Genomic DNA, 16386 nt, shown 5'->3' with positions numbered 1-16386 from the left:
TGTTCGGGGGCAGCGTCTCTCCCCTTTGGTCATGATAAAAATGAGCGTCGGAAATGCGAATATAAATTCTGCCATATCTGATGTACAAGTGTACAAGTGTCTGTGTGTGTGGCAGGATAAACATAATGGCTGCAGGATGCCGGCCAGACTACCCACCGTACGCCATACCAATCATCGGAAGTGCGCCGCAGGACCGGCCAAAACGGAAATGACATGCAATAAAGCACAAAAAGGACACACAGGACACAGGACAGAGGGCAGCGGGGAGGCAGCACGCACATCCATTGTCTGCTGCTGGATTATAACGAAAAATGGCATCTAACAAGCAAAAATCTATCTGGCAAATGCACTTTAGCGAGCAGCAGAACCCCAGAAACTTTTACCCAAAATTACAATTGCAAAAGTCCAGATGTCCCTTTGTCACACACTCGGGCTTATCAATGCCAGACGCAGACAATTTTGGCTCGCTTATCGCTTGGTCGCATCGCCAAATCCATGCAGGTGGCATGCGGCATTATTAAGTGGCCATTAGCCGGACCTTGGCATTGGTTCGGGGGGGGATGCAGCATTAACACAAATTACACAGCTGCCAATGAGCGCAGGAGGGCGGGATTGGGTTTGCTTCTAAGCAGCAGCAGCCAGGCAGGCAGGCAGGCAGGGGCAGCACTTTACTCAGCATTCCTTCTTAGCCTGGCTAATTACGCCCTGCAGCCAGTAGCCAGTAGTCAGCGTTGCATGCATGTGATTGCAGTTGCAACGTTGTTGTCGTCCCTGCCATAATTTGCCCGGCAACTTATTAGCAGGAAAAACGAGAAGAGCTCTCTGGCTGTGTCTTCGATTTTAATTTTCGTGCTGCCCGCCGCTGGCTGGACTGGACATGCAAATGCAGAATGCAACAAGCAGCAGCCAGCAATTTGTATTCATTATGCGTTTGGCTCATAATTGCAGCTGCAAGAAGGCAAACCCATGGGCATGGCACGCACTGTATCTCTGCTCAGAGCTCCAGCCAAAATGTCACACAATTTATTCCCCATTTTTGCTTGCTTTATTCATGAAAATGTGGCTTAAAGTGGAACTAAAAGTTAATAATAAATAAAATTAATTTTACTTCAATTTACAGTTAAATTTGTGGCTTAAAACTCGTACTTTGCCGCTGCATAAATAGTTTTTAGCTGCCCAAATATTTGCGTATGTGAAAATAGTTTTTCCACTTGCCAGTTGGAAGTAAGTTGGGTTCTGCTTTGCTTAGTTGCTCGGCCTAAACTAGTTGTGTACTTGCTTAGTCGCTTAGCCTAAACTAGGGCTGTGTGTATTTGGAACAGTGTGGAGCCGCCGCCTGTGCTTGGCTCCTATTGTGTTGCATCCTCGGGATCCCGTTTCGCTCTCTCAACTGCTGCAGCTCTGCCCCTGCTCCGCGTTCAGCCACGTTTCGCTCTGAATTGATGATCCCTTGCAGCTTCTGTGGCTACTTCGTTAGCGAGTGGAGCTGCCCCGCGGCGCCTCATTAACAATGCTCCTGCTCCGCCGCTGCTCGACTCTAGTTGAAATGCCCTCAGGGATCACGAGATGATGCAGTTCTTGTCCTTGTCGGCGGGCAGCTCCGCGGGCTTCCGCTTGCGATCGTAGGCCAGCGCATCGTTGGGCACGTAGCTCACCCGCACGCCGCCGTAGTGCCGTCGCTGTGGCAGCTGGTACATCATCATGTAGTCCTCGGAGCTGGAGGAGCTCGAGCTGCACGTGGAGCACACATCGGACTCCTCCGCGGACTCCTCCCTGGGCTGCCGCCCCTTGTGCGGGGACTCGCTGTCCGCCTGCAGCATGGAGGGCGCTCCCTGGTAGGACGAGGACAGCGGCTGTGCCGGGGCGTAGGTGTCTGCGCGGCTGGTGGAGTGCGAGCGATGGCCGCTGCCGCTGCGATGGTGATGACTGGAGGAGGAGGCGGCGGCGGCGCTGCTGGACTTGCGGCGGCGTCTGCGCCGCGAGGAGTGTCCCGCTCCATGCCGCTCCTTGTCCCGCTCCTTGTCTCTGTCCTTGTCGCCTTGTCTCGTCTCCGGGCTCGTGCCCGCTCCATTGCCCGAGTAGCTGCGGGAGCGTGGCAGCGTGTCCGGGATGCCCTCAAAGCGGACGCCCTTCTTCTTCGCGGGCTCCCCGCTCATGGGCGACGAGGAGGAGGCGCCACTCAGTATGGACACGGGGTGGGTGGCCGCATGCGTGGCCGAGTGGGTGGACAGGGGCGTGTTCAGCGAGCGATCCCCAGCGGAGTTTGTGGGCGAACCCATCAGCTCGGGCGGCAGCGCCGTCGAAGCCACACTGAGGTTGGGCGTCGGCAACTCAGGCAGCTCCCCGGTGGCAGTCCCTGGATGCAGGATGTCCGCGTACTCGTGCTGAAACTGCTGCGCGGAGGCATGCAACGCTGGCTGCTGCTGCTGCTGCTGCTGATGATGATGCTGCAGCATTGGCCCCTTCCCCGCCAGCTCGGGCATGCTGGAGGTGTGGGAGTGTTCCAGCAGCTGCCGCTGCAGCTGGTAGCTGTGTGTGGCGCCCAGCGGAGGCTTGGCGGGCCACGCGGCATCCAGATTCGAGGACATCTCGTTGAAGTTGTAGACGCCATCCCGCTGCTGCAGCTCCATGGGCTGCGGCATGAGCGCGTGCGGCGGGAAGTCGCCGGGGGAGTTGAGCGGCGACAGATTCTGCGAGGTGCTGGAAAAGTCGGTAAAGTCCGCGCCGCCTCCGCCTCCGCCTCCGCCTCCGCGGCAGTGCTCCAGATCCTTGACCACGCCCGCATCCGAGTCGGAGGTGGCGTAGCTCTGGCTCTGCTTGGCCTGCTCCAGCAGGGACAGTTCCCCGCCCAGCCCCAAGAGACTGCCCCCAGCTGTGGCTGCCCCCCCGGCCGCTGCCATTTGCTGGCTCTGCAGCTGGTACATCGCCTGGTTGAAGCTCGCTTGGTGCTGCTGCTGCTGCTGCGGCGACATGGGCGGCGAGCTGGAGGCGTGGCTGCTGGTGATGCGCGTCTGTGGCCGCACACGCTGCGTGGGCGGTGTGGGCGTGGTGTACATGCCGGTGCCGGAGCTATCCGACGGCGTCGGCGGCTCGCCCTTGCTGCAGGCAATCGAGCAGTAGATGGCGCCACGTCGCGGCAGAAAGGCGCGTCCCAGCAGCGAGCAGCGGCACGTGTTGCACGAGAAGCACTCATCGGTGGCATGCCAGTGCTGCCCGTCGTGGCTCATCTGTCCCTGGTCCACGCCAATGGCCTCGCCGCAGTAGTCGCAGTACTCCGCGAACATTGCGTCGAAGCAGTGCAAGCAGTAGGGTTTTCCCTCGCGCATAATGTACCGCTGGCCGCCCAACTGCTTGTCACACTCGTGGCAGGCAAAGTGATTCATGTGCCAGGCACGACCCTCCGCCTCGGTGCACTCATCGGCGAGGATGATCTGAAAGCGGGAAGGGAGCAAAGTTGCATCAGAGTTGAGTTGTGGGCATCCCACATCCCAGAGGTGATTCTCTTACCTCATCGCAGGCCGAGCAGCGCGGCTTGAGCGTCTCCGCGTGATGCCGGCCACAGTACATGCGTCCATCCCGATGAAAGTAGATGAGATCCACGAGCAGCTCACGGCAGATGCAGCACGCAAAGCAGGCCGGATGCCAGCTGGCATTGGGTCCCAGGCGCGTAGCGAACACCGCAATGTCGCCCGTGGAAATGAGTTCGTCGCACTGCAACAGGGGCAAGGGCATGAGAGTTATTGAATGTGGCACAGTGTCGGCCTGTCGGGCATAGGCTCACCCCGTCGCATGGTCGCGCGCTCATCAGCTGTCGCACATTGCCGCGTCCGAGGGCATCCCGCTTGCGTTGTGTGGAGAACAGGCGCAGCTCCTTGCGCTCCTCATCCGTCAGTGAGTGACAGTAACGAACCTGCAATGACAGCAGCAAGTAAACTGAAGAAAACCGTTCTAGCTCTCCCTCTCCCTGTCCCTCTTTTTTGGACAGGGAAATCATATGTTCAACATGTTGCAGCCGAACCGTGGGCTGTCTCAAGTGATCTTTCCAGGAACGTACAGTCGGAGATTGTGGGGTGGCCAGACAGGCAGACCGCAAAAGGCAAAACGGTAGCCGCGCGCAGACTGGCCTGCAGCTCCACTGCGGTCAGCCCAGCTCCTCTCGTCTCGTCCCGTCTCGTTTGTGTGTTGTATGCAAATTTTTGTGTGTTTGGCTCTGCCTCCACTTATTTTTTCGGGCACACACGTAGTTTGGCCTTCAATGAGCGTTCCTGGGAGCCATCGTTAGCCAGTGTTGGCCATGGCAGTGGCTGATATCTGGCAATCCGCTCAAGCCGCTTTTTGTGTGTTTGTTTGAATAGTTTTTTGCTCCAAATACCGACAGCAGCCAGACTCTGCACTGCTTGCACTGCTCTACCCGCACTGCACTTGTGTGCGTTTTTTTTTTACCTCCTTTAATTAAAGGTTACACAGCGGCCAAGGGGTTGGGGCGTACAATTTGACTTTGAAATGTCATAGCCCCGCAATGCGCGTCGCGCTTTCAATCACGATAAAGAGCACTTGGATAAATGACACGAAATTGACAGGTTCCAGGCAGACTACAGCCAGCGACCAGTAGGTGTCGCCTTCCATTTTTTGCCCCTTTTTTTTGTTCCGTACTCACCTCGTTATCATGCGGCGGCAGTTGATGCAGCAATTGTCGCACCCGATACTGCTCCCCCGGACTGTTGACGTATGGCACTTTGTCGTCGGGTATTTGCGAGAAGTACAAGCGGACCTGCGGGTAAACAAGCCACACAATTGAGCAAATGGAATGCTTAAATACAGTTGACAGAGGGATAGAGGGGAGAAAGGGTTAGGCGAGTTCCTAGCCACACAGCGGGGTGGAGTAAAAGATTTTTGATTTTATTGCGCTGATTTCCCTCTCTCTCTCTCTGTCGGGACTTCATTCTGGTTGAGCCAGGTTGAAAGGTGCACAACGTGCTAAGCCAACTTTATTGGCCACGCTCGCAGCAGACGCTGCAGAACGTTCTGCAGCTCTGCCCGTTGCCCCTCGGCGGCTGTGAGAGATGCTGCCAAGCCGACTCTCACAGCGAGTGACTGACACATGGCTTATGCCGCATCAACGTAAATTGCTGCCACATGGCTGTAAATAAATTTTCAATTCTGTTTGTAAAAGTCACAGAAAAAATGCAGCAAGGAAACGAAAAAAAAAAGAAATGCAATGCCAGACATTTGATAGGTCCGTTGGGCCGGACTGGGGGACAGCTTTAGCTTTAACGGAAGCCACAGCGAGTTCAGCGGAAAATGGCAAAAGAAAGATTTGGCAGCAGGCAGCGGTTGGGGCATGCAAAATGGTTGCCCGTTGCCGGTTGCGAAGATTGTGAAAGATTTATTTGGCATTGTCGCATATTTCACGCGAATAATTTACGAGTTCGTTTCGGGTTTGCGGGCCAAATAATTGAAAAAGGCACGAAACGATGGCCAGGCCAGAAAGAGTTCGGCCCGGGCCATTAAAGTCAAATTCGCATTGAGGAATAGCCCTGGACTTTCATTAGCACAATCTAATTCGATAGATAGTCGTAGATGGATGGATGGTACACAGAGCAGAACCTCAACTAATTGACACAGTACCATAAAGCGGGTTTCAGCTCTGAGCTCTGAGCTCTCCGACTATCAGCTGCGTCTCCCAACTATGGCGAAGGCTGCGAGTCTGCTCCGTTGCTGATTTATGGCCTCGTCGCGTGTATTTATCTACAGCTCGCTCCGAGTGACAAAATAACGCACAATAACTCAAGTATTTCGCTTATCGCCAGCCCACAAATCTTGCTCCCAGTCGGGCTAGACCTGGGCGCGTGAGTGCCAAAGGGTTTTAGCACTAGCTTTAACAGCGGTTTGTGCATTCTCTAGGGGGAATTTTTAAAGGGAAATTTTACGATCCAAATCTAACCTGATCGGGTCGCAGTCCGGGCGGCACCCAGGTGTATTCCTCCAGCGCACAGCCGCTGTCATCGTCCGAGTGCGACTGCCGCTGCATATCCATGTGCGGACCGGCCAGGAAGGGAGCGTGTGCCGAGACGGAGGACGTGCCTGCGCCGGGATGGTGCAGCAGCGAGGGCGGCGACGGCGTGGACAGCGCTGGGGACAGCTGATGATGATGCGGCGGCAGCGGTGCATTCGAGTATTTGGCAGTGGAGGAGCAGCCCGAAACAGCGGGCGAGTACTGCGGTCCAAGTGCGGCTCCAGGCAGCTGCTGATGGTGCGGCGGCAAGTACTGCTGATGGCGTTGCAGCGGCAGCGGGGAGGTGGGCAGCATGCCCGCATTCTGCGCGGCATACAGAGCGCTGGCAGAGGAGCTGCTGGGCAGGCCCAAGGCGGAGCCACAGCCAGCGAGGGCCGGCGGTGGGGGCAGTCCCTGGGCGCAGCCGCCGCTGGGCGAGAAGTGGCGCGGCAGCGTGGGTATCTTCTGCAGATAGGAGATCTGCGTTAGCGGCGTCCGGCTGATGGGTCTGCAAACGAGAAAGAATTTAGAATTTAGTGTGGAGTCTCGAGCCTTGACTAATTCAAATTTAATAATAATGAAAATCGCAATTAAAGTGTTTCCTGCTGCGGTGCGGACATGCCGGGTCAGAGTTTGGTTGGCTGTTAATCTCTCGGCTCGGATCAAATTGTTAATGTAATATAAAAACCGCATACTCGGACGGCTTGTACGTATTCCCTTTGTAAGTCGCCGGATTTATGCGGTTTTTCACTTCCTATTGCCGCTCCGAACAAGCTGTCAATTTTAGTTTGTTTTTCATGCGTTTTTTTTTTTTGCTATTTGTTTTGTTTGCTTTTTGTGTGTGCTGATGGAGTGTGGTGGGGGAATTTTTTTTGCAAACGTCAAAATGAAAAATATACGCTTCAGAGCACAAACAAATCGACAGCCCGCGTTGTGTTGCTGTTTGTCTGGCAGCAAAGTCCTAGCCCCCAAGCCCAAACCATGCCACAGGGACAGGCCCCAGCGCAAGCCCGCAGCGCTGTCGCCGTTGTCATTCATGTTAAAGCCAAGCTCGACATTGTTATCGCATCAGTGCTGTATGCTAGGTACCCTGTAATCCAAGCAGCTCGGCCTACCGCAACGTCTGCAGCTTGCAGTGAACGTCAGTGATCCGCTTCGGCTGGGCAGCAGGTCGAAAATTAATTTCTGCCTAAGCGCAGTGCTCTTTTCGGTACTCTCTTTGCTTCGAAGTTCTGCTGCAGGCGCTGCTTGAAGCGAAAGCTGCTGCAGGTAGCAGGTAGCAAATAAAGTTCTGCTCTCTTTGATCCTCTCTTTGCTTTGAGGGTGGGTCTGCTGGCTCTTTTTGCTTTGAGGTTCTGCTGCAGCTTGCAGAAGAACAGTTATTTCTGCCAAAAATTCAGTGCTCTCTTTCTTGCTCTCTCTTTTAAGGTTGCCCTTTTGTAGCGCATTCTCTGTGCTTTGCTGCCTAACATCGGTGAAATGAACACGCACCATTTCATGGCAGTTTGCCATATCAAAGGATAACTGTGCATTGTCTGTGCAGGCACAATCGTGTCGAGCTTTGAATGAGCAAGGGAGGGGGAGAACTGGAGAGTGGTGTGTTGTGGATTGTGGGTAGTGTATGAGGGCGTAGCGAACTGTACTGTAAATGTGCAGTTCATGCGGGCGTTTTATCAAAACAATGCTGTCCGCCCTTTTGTTGTTTTTAACCAGTGAATTCTTTCATTCTCTCTCTCTGTACGGATTCAACATTCAGCATTTTCCAATTCCATTTCTAGTCCAGCAGCCATTGGGGAGTCGGTGGGCAGGGAGAGAGTGTGGCTGGCTGGCTGGCTGGCGCTGATGTGTCAATAGTGAGTGCCAATGCGCAGCGGTTGCTGCGGTTTGCCAGCAAATTAATTGCGCAGATTCTGACTACCCAGCAACAATTTCGTTTGACATTTGCATTTTAAAGCTCAAAAAGCTGTAGGCAAAGAATGCTCTGGCACAGCGACTGGGAATAGTAATTGGGTTTGTGAGCGGGGAGTGCGAACGAATGCGAAATGCGAATCAAAAGTCGCTGGACATGCACGTGCAGCGTCGCGTCCCAGCTGGATACGGCTTGGGGATACCAAAGTGTTGCTCCGCTGTCAAATCAGCTGCATTCAAACTCAAATTACCGAACCAAACAAACGGCCCACAGTCGTAGCAACACAGCCGGGACACCTCAGTCGCGGCACCCAAGCCGCTGCTGCAATCTCCAACTGTTCCACAAATGAAAAGCAAACCCGAAACTGTGCCTAAACACAAAATTTGTTGACGGCCCCGCGGCACCCAGAAACACACAGAGAGAGAGAGCGCGCGCGAGTCTGTGTCTAAGTTTATCGTACGACTTTAGTCCAGCTTCAACGAAACAAGGAAACATGGAAACATCCAAGACCCACATCCCACCATCCACTGGGGCGAGCGACCTGCATTTCTTTTCCATTTGCGCGCTGCAAATTTATTGTTGACTGAAACGAATTGCGTAAAATTGCCACAGCAATTGTGGCAAGTTTCAATTTGGTTGCCTGGCTCTCGGTCTATGAAGTCATTAAGGTGGCCAGCAGAACAAAATGGAAAGTGCAGGCAGCAACAGCAACACACAAACACATGTGCTGGCCCGGCCTGGCCACAAATGTTGCACAACATTGTTGTCCGGGCAACATAAAAGCGCGCGCTCCCAACTGCAGCTGGCACTGCGCGTCTCGTATTTGCATTGATCGGGGACTGGAAACCCTTCGTTCCTTGCAGGCAATTACTTTGGCAGTCGATGACCCAGAAACTGGTTTTGCGGAGTGGCCCTTTTGGAAAACTAGTTCAACGCCAGACATCGACATCGACATCGATAGCGACATTGGCATTGGCATATCGCAGGCAGAGGGCCATCCATCCATCCATTGATAACCGCAAACTGAAGGTGGCAAGACTGCAGCTGTCTGTGTCTGTGTCTATTTTTAGCCAGATCGTTCGACTTTATCCGGCAGCCACATCCATCCAAATGAATAATCATTAGTCCGCCGGTTGGACGGACACGTTGACAAATTGCCCAAAAGCAACGATGAGCGACGGCTCAATGGCTGGCCAAAGACGGCCTAAACGATGGACAGACGGACAGACGGACAGACAGACATACAATGGCTTCAAAGGTTAGCCTCGAAATCACTTTGGCACTTTGTGTGCGGTTTTTTCTCACAAGTCATTTGCCGTGTTGGTGGATGAGATTTGGGTTAATGTTGGATCGGATGAGCTCGAAATTCAGTGAAACATTTCTACAGGCGAAAGTTTCTACACCGTGCAACATAAAACCAGCAACCATATCTTGTAGGGTTTCTCCGTGCCTGTTTGTGAGTCCCTTTGGGGCAGGTGTGTGCTGCTATTGCGGACTTGTTTTTACGACATTTCTGCGCTGGACAGCAATTATGTGGCGCTCCCTGTGCTGCCCTCTACACATGTCCTTTTTATTGTTTTACTCCACACAAAACACAGAACAACAACGAAAAAGTTTATTAAAAAGCTTTGAGCCCCGCTGCGGCGCGCTCTTTGTGTTGTCTGCGATTGTCATAAACGATTTTTGAATTGTCCATAAAAGTGGCTGGGAACGCAGAGAGCAAAAGCTCGTAAAGTTTCTATGAGAGAGAATGCTGCCCCCCGCCACATGGACCACGTTCTGCCGCTGCTGCTGTCGCGTCTGCCTTGTCAACATGACAATTTGACATTTGGCGTGTTGACATTTTTATTGACTTTGGCAGGCAGGCAGGCAGGCAGGCAGGCGGCTGGACGGTTCGCACTCAACCTGAAAGTTGATTAAGAATGTGAGAGTCTGCCCCGACCCCGCCACTGGGTGGTCAACTGTACTTTTCCACGCTAATTTCTTGTTTCAATTTGCAGCCTTTTGCCTTTGTGGCCAACAACTAAACCAATTAAAGGTTGGGCGGCAAATATGTACACGCTGCCTCGCTGCCTCGCTGCCTGCTAACGGGCAGCAAAATTGTTTTGCGAGCGTGCAAATTTTCACAGCTGCAAACAGCAGCAGCAACTATGCCAGCAATTTGTGTGCTAGGCGGCAGCATTGAAGAGCAGGCAACAGGCAACACCGCGAGAACAGTGCAACATAACCAAAAGAGCGATCAGGTTTGTGGCAGCCGCAACAGGCTTTCTTCTGGCTGCAACATCAATGCAAATTTAGCTGGGGAGAGCGTGGCCCAAGTTCCAATTTGTTTTCATGGTAATTGATTCAGGGCATTCATTTTGATTCGAAGCGACGACCAATTAATTCCAAAAACTTTGTTTTGCCAATGCATCAGCAGCGGCAGGAGGAGCGCCGCAAATGGAAGTTGCAACTGCGCCCTCTGCCCACTAGAGGCGCTGCTCGGCTGTGAGAGTAGCAAAAGGAATGGCAGAGGCAGGAGTTGCTCCAGGCAGCTGGCTGCTGGCTGGCTGGCTGGCTGGCTGGCTGCTGCTTCTGCGGTCGTTGTCTTTGGTCTATGAACTTGTTTTCTACACTCCAAGCAGCCAGCACTCCACTCTGCCTGTGCCTCTTCCCTCTTCTACCTGCGGCCCCTTTCCGCACTTATTTTTTAATTGAAGCCGTGTCTTTGCCTCTTTCTGTTTCTCTTCTATTTTTTGTTCCCCCTCTGCCCTCTTCCCCCTTCCCCCTTGTTACTTGTCGTCGTCTGTGGGCCTCTTCTCCGCTCTCTTCTCTCTTCTCTTCTCTCTTCTCTTTTTCTTTCCACTATTTTGTGTTTGTTGCTGCTTCGATTTTTATACATTAATGCTGGTGGCTGCCATGCCGCCGTGATTATGCTCAATTTTGTTTTTGACCATAATTACATTTTTCGTTCGTTCTTCCTTTCCCCTGCCCCAACCCCCTTCCAGCACGGACAGCCGTTAGGTCGAGTGGCTTTGGACTCTGCTTTGGTTTTTATGATGATTCGGTAAACAAATTGGCACTGATTGATTTCAATAAGCAAAAAAGACGAGCCGGAGCTGCTTCTGTGCTTCTGCTTCCCTCCCCCAGGCATAAATCAACTGCACTCTGGCTAAAACCATAATTATAAATGACACATTTGCAGGCCTAAAACATGTCCACAGTGCCCACAGTGCCAGTACAGTCAAATCCGATTTGATTTATGCGGCTTGCAGCTCAGCAAAACTGTTCACAAATTAACCGTAATAAAGTTGAGGCTGGCTGGCTGCTGCTCCTCCTCCCCCTCCACCACCCCGCTGCTGCATGTTCGCTTTCATTTTTGATTTATGGCCAGCTGAAATTGGAATCTAATTTCTTGGCCATTAACAAAACCCAGCAGCACCGAACATTTCTCTGTGTGTTCGTCTGCCTACGCAGCGGAGGATCCTCCTGTGGATCCTATGTGGACCCTGGCAGTGTGCCAACGGGTATGACGATGCTGGCCGGCAGCTTGCAGCTCTGAGCTGCCAATGGGAGATCGATTTATCTTTGCTTAATAAATAAGCCTTCATGCAATTGGTCAGACTCTCTCTCAGTTTCGTTGGGCGAACATTTTGTTAAGCAATTGCTGGATAAATCCCTTAAAAAGTAGCATTAAATATGCCATTTGCCGTCTCAAATGATAATCAAAACCCGCTTTGGCTTGGCCTCCACCTCTGTCAGGGTATTTGGCCGCCAGGCATTGCCTTTGCATTTGGCCAAATGTTTGACAAAAAGCGCTGCAACGGTAAAGTGCACGCCGGCACTAACGGTTCTCTCTCGCTGACAACTGGCAGCAGGGAGGCAGCTCATAATTAGTTGACAGTTAAATGATGCCGCAGATTGTGGCCAGGCAGAAAGGTCTTTACGCAGATCTAAGCCCCGTTCAAACAATGATTCCGTTTCGCTTATCACGCCGCTGGCCGCTGGCCGCTGGCCGCTGGCCACTGCCAGCCAGAAACCCGCTTGTGGCAGGTTAGAGAGTGTTAATGCCTCGCCTCCAGTCCTGTGGCATGCAGCCAATTTAAATGCAAAAAATTGAAGCTGTCAATAAAAATTACGCGACTGCCGCGGCACGCCGCAAATGCCGCACATGCCGCACATGCCGCACATGCCGCTTAATTGATGGCCTTGCGTGTGCGTTAAATGTTTCATTAATTAGATCTATAAATTGGAACTGCAGGAACTCTCCTAAGAATTTCCCGTGTCGCTGTCAATCAGGTGTCGACTTTTGGGCCAACGAAATGACACGAACAAATGTTCAAAAGTGCCCCAAAAATGCACAACAAATCCCTTGTAGAGGCACGCACTTCTTTGGATGTCTAAGAGCAACAATTTCAGATACGAACTCACTTTGATGTGGGCGAGACACGTTTCGTTTCGGACACTTTGACAGCAGCTTAACGCGGCTCAAAGAGCGGCAGAGAAAAGGCAGCGAAAAGCGCCGCTAGATCGAAGCATTGAATACCCTTTGCCCTCGTCCCTGTGCCGCCCAATTAATTTGCGCGGTTCTGCAGTTTGTGTTCTGGCCATCTCTGCGTTACGAGGCAATTAGCATGGGCGAACATGCGGAGACCGCCGCTTAATGGCCGCGGACAAAAACCTTAAAAGAAGGCAAAGAAAACGAAAACAAAATCTTATTTTACGGCCACGTGCATAAATAAATCACAAAATGCTGCGGCACTTCACGCTGGCGCCGTTGTCTGGGGCAGCTCCATCAGCGGAGGCTTTTGCTTTTGCTTTTGCCACGCCCCTCCCCCTCCAAGCAGCACATGTGTCAAGGCGGAGAGCAGCCAAATGACTTTGTTAATTAAAAGCCAAAAAAAAAAAGAAAAAAATCAATAGGGAATGTGGCACTCCGCTTGGACCATTAAATTTGAGCAACTCCGCGGAGCCAAGGAAATTCCATCAATTTTTGTCATTTGTGCATGGAGGAACAGGTCGTAAATGTCTCTGGACCCTGGGCAACGCCTCCCTAACACGCCGCAAGAGGAGCTCCAAGCTGCAGTCGGAGCTGGCGAGTCTTTGCGCTCAAGATTTATGCGGCATTTGCGATGGCAGTTAAGATTGAATTGAATGCTTAGACACGAGCTGAACGCAAGTTAATTGCCAAACCAGAAGCTAAAAGCTGAAAATGATTGCACTTCTTCTTTTCTAATAACTTCATTAAGTGCTGAGCGCTGAAGACGAGTCCCAGGTTGTGCCTAGAACTCCAAGCAGCTTCGAGGAAACTCTCTCCAGCTCTCATTTGCCTCTCTGTGTCTGTCCATCGATTGCGTGTTGGGAAAAGAAACTGAAACGGCAACTGTTATTATTAATAATTATGCTTTGATTTGTGCCTTCTGCGCTGGGCGCTTTAATTTGCAGTTGCCAAAAGGTTCATCATCATCCTCTTCATCATCGGCAAAACCTAATTGAGTTGTGGCTGTGCCCCTGTCTGCTGCCAGTTTGTGGCCCAAGTCTTTTGTCTTAGGGCTCCACAATCGAGCAGCCAAAGTCCTTCTGCATACTAAATCAAAGCCCTTAAATGTGCATACAAATATATGCCAAGCAGAAGTAGGAAATGTCAGGCGGCACAAACAATCGCTGGCCATATTTCATAAGCTGCGTGCCTGCCACAACAATGCAGGCAGCAGCCTCCGATATTTGCATGGCATTATGCAAAATCATGACATGAAAGCGGAGACACGGAGGGAGGCAGCGGCGAAGCTGCAGGGAGCGCACAAAGGCCTCTGGTAAATCACACTTTGGCAGTTGTCGTTTGTTTATCGCCGCAACAGCACAACCAATGGCAGGCGCGGGGCAATGCGGCGTATGCGTAACCCGAGCTGCCAGCGGTAAGAGGAGACACCCAAAGGCCTGCCTTCGATGCGAGTGATGCGTAGAGTGTGTGCGGCACGGCACACTGGTGCAAGGTGTGAGCACAGGGCTCTGTTTGTGTTCTGTGTGTGCAGGCACTGGCAACTCTCAGAGCTAATTCCGTTGATGGTGGGAACCCAGAGAAGTTATTACGGGGCAGCTACGTGGGAGAGTGACGGACGGGCAGAGCGTGATGGGAAGCTCCATTAGTGCCCCATTGCCGAGTGTTGTTTGCGCTTTTTGGTGGCTCCAAGTAGCAGCGAAAAGGCAGACACACTCCACACACATTCTTGCTCAGTCGCCGACTCTCTGGCCCCACTGTCTCTGCCTTTGGGGGTTTCAATTTCAGTGGCTGCCAAGACAAGAACAAGTTCCTGTCTCCTGGGTTGCGTGCATTTTGCGGTTTGGGGCTCCACAGCACACGCAATGTGTGCTCATTGGCTTGGTTTCAGCTCCTCTCGGGCTGCTGGGGATCGCTGTGCTCCTGCGGGTAATCAATCTTTATGCGACTGTGGCCAGAGAGGCAAACTCAAATTGTGCATTTAAATTGTCAGCAGCAGCAGCAGGAGCAGCAGCATCTTAAAAGGAAAAGGGCTTTGGCTTTGGCTCTTCTTGACAAATGAGTTTTGGCGAGCTGCCGGGGCGGAAGGTTACTCACTCATTGGACTCCTGCTGTGTGGCGGGGCCAACTCCTGTGGCCACTTCCGCTCCAGTGTCCAGCTCATTGAAAGTGAAACTGATATCGTGGGGATCCTTAAACGGCTTCATGCTGCGCGGTAAACTGCGTTGCCGCAGGCTCAGATTCAGGAACTGCAGATCGCCGACGGTCAGAGGTTGCAACGCGCCCTGCGTGATACGCGCTGGCAGCGGCGGGGGCACAGGACGTGGCTGCTTTTGCTTCGGCGGCAGCGCGGGCTTGGGTGGCTCCTTGTCCTGTTCCTCTTCCTGTTCGATGATCTCGAGCACCTGCGCTGTGGCCTCTAGCGTCTCCTGCTGCAGCTCATCGTAGTATCTGGCAATGCTCTCTGTGGCCTCCAGCGGACTGTACTGCTTGCCCCTGGCACTGCCATTGCCACGGCCCTCCACCAGATCCCCCAGATGTTCCGCGTCTATGTCCAGGCCAAAGAGAAAGGGATCATCGAGCACAGTCACACGGGCATTCCGTTGGGTCAGCTCTGGCTTCTCCCTCTCCCTCACCTTCTCCTGCCTGCTCTCCCCGCGGACATGTGCTCTGAGCGAGCGAAGAAGCTTTTTGCTGCGTCGCGGCGAGGTGCACAGCGGAAAGAGTGGGCGAGCAGCAGCTCCTCCTGCTCCTCCTGCTCCTCCTGCTCCTGGCTGACTGCTGTTATCTCCTGCCAGATCAATGCCATCGTCCGCATCTTCGGCGGCATCTAATTGCGCAGCGATAAAATCGCCAGCCACCGTGTCGTACTCTTGGCCCTGTCCCTGTCCCTGTCCCTGGCCGCCTGCCTCATTGTTGGTGGCTCCGTGGGCCAGCCGCTGTGCCGCTGCCTTGCTATAGAGCTGTCGATAATATTTCTGCTGGTCGCCGTACAAGAAGCAGACGCGCCACCATTGTTTGCATGCCAGCAAATTGGCGGTACGTGGCACCATCGCTGGCTCCATGCTGCCCGTGGCAGTGGCAACTCCAGTTGCTGCTGCTGCTGCCTCTGCAACAGCTCCTGGCACCGCTGACAGGCTGCTCATGTTGCTTATTATTATTGTTCTTTCCTGCCGTAATTATTTTTCAGTTCTCAGTTGCCTTTTCTTCTTGCCAATGACATTATCCTGCCTGCCTTTGTTTTTTTTTTCACAATTTATTGAAGCTGAATTTTGCTGTTTTTTGGTGCGTTTTAGTTGAGTTTTTTCTTTGCTTTTATTTCACTAGTTTTATGTGACACTTAATTAGTTAAAAGAGTTTCCATTTGGGACATTTTCCAGCCGCATTTCAAACGTTACACAAATTTTGCCTGCAACTTTCACAAACAAAAAAAACAAACAAAACTCTGATCGATGGGCCATAATTTGGAGTCCAAACAAGCTGGAAAACAAGGCCAAAGCCAGCACAACAAATTAAGCGAAACTCAAGCAAAAAAGATGCCTTAAAATCGAACAAAAATCAAGCAAAAACTGCACCAAAAATCAGGCAACATTTTGTGCGCAGTGCGAAAATTGGTGGCTTGCAGAAAGCAAATAGCAAATAGCAAATAGCAAAGTGCTTTTGCCGCAGTCAGATGATGATGATGATTCAGCCATCAGGCATCAGGCGATTAGAGACGCCTCTAATAAAGACACAAGACACAAGACACGTAGATGGAAACGAGTGGAAAAGTGCAAAACTGCAAAACTGCAACTGCAATGCAAGGCGGCGATGCCCTTGTCAGATAATAATAACTTTATCTTCATCATCATCAGCAGGAGGAGTGGCATGGGGCAGTGGCAGCATCAACTTTGAGTGCCTTTGGAGCCATTATCCAAGCCGAGGGCCAGCCGAGAGCTGCAGCATTAAGCTGCTTTTAGCTTAGCCTTTGGAGGCACTCGGGCAGGGACTGGCTGTCAATCAAGA

The 16386-nt window shown here is 52.3% G+C and overlaps 1 protein-coding gene across 3 annotated transcripts in view; it reads right to left on the bottom strand.

Annotated features, from left to right (window-relative positions):
* Positions 1-1052: 1052 nt before the first annotated feature.
* Positions 1053-16386, bottom strand: part of LOC117578662 (protein prickle) — a 43469-nt gene continuing 28135 nt past the window's right edge. The window contains exons 1-6 of one of the 3 annotated variants that reach the window (XM_034264286.1): positions 14479-15665; positions 5945-6503; positions 4658-4771; positions 3782-3910; positions 3508-3711; positions 1053-3431 (exon numbers count right to left, since the gene is read on the bottom strand). In XM_034264286.1, coding sequence (XP_034120177.1) covers positions 1560-3431; positions 3508-3711; positions 3782-3910; positions 4658-4771; positions 5945-6503; positions 14479-15527 — 3927 coding nt within the window. In that variant the 5' untranslated portion in view covers positions 15528-15665 and the 3' untranslated portion in view covers positions 1053-1559. Of the gene's footprint in view, positions 3432-3507; positions 3712-3781; positions 3911-4657; positions 4772-5944; positions 6504-14478; positions 15666-16386 lie in introns of those variants that run through there. The other 2 variants (XM_034264287.1, XM_034264288.1) reach the window with 2 other exon arrangements.

This window comes from Drosophila guanche, unplaced genomic scaffold (genome assembly GCF_900245975.1).
Source record: "Drosophila guanche unplaced genomic scaffold, DGUA_6, whole genome shotgun sequence".
Taxonomy (NCBI): Eukaryota; Metazoa; Arthropoda; class Insecta; order Diptera; family Drosophilidae; genus Drosophila; species Drosophila guanche.
The sequence above is the reverse complement of the archived record's forward strand: the minus strand, read 5'-3'. Positions and strand labels throughout refer to the sequence as shown.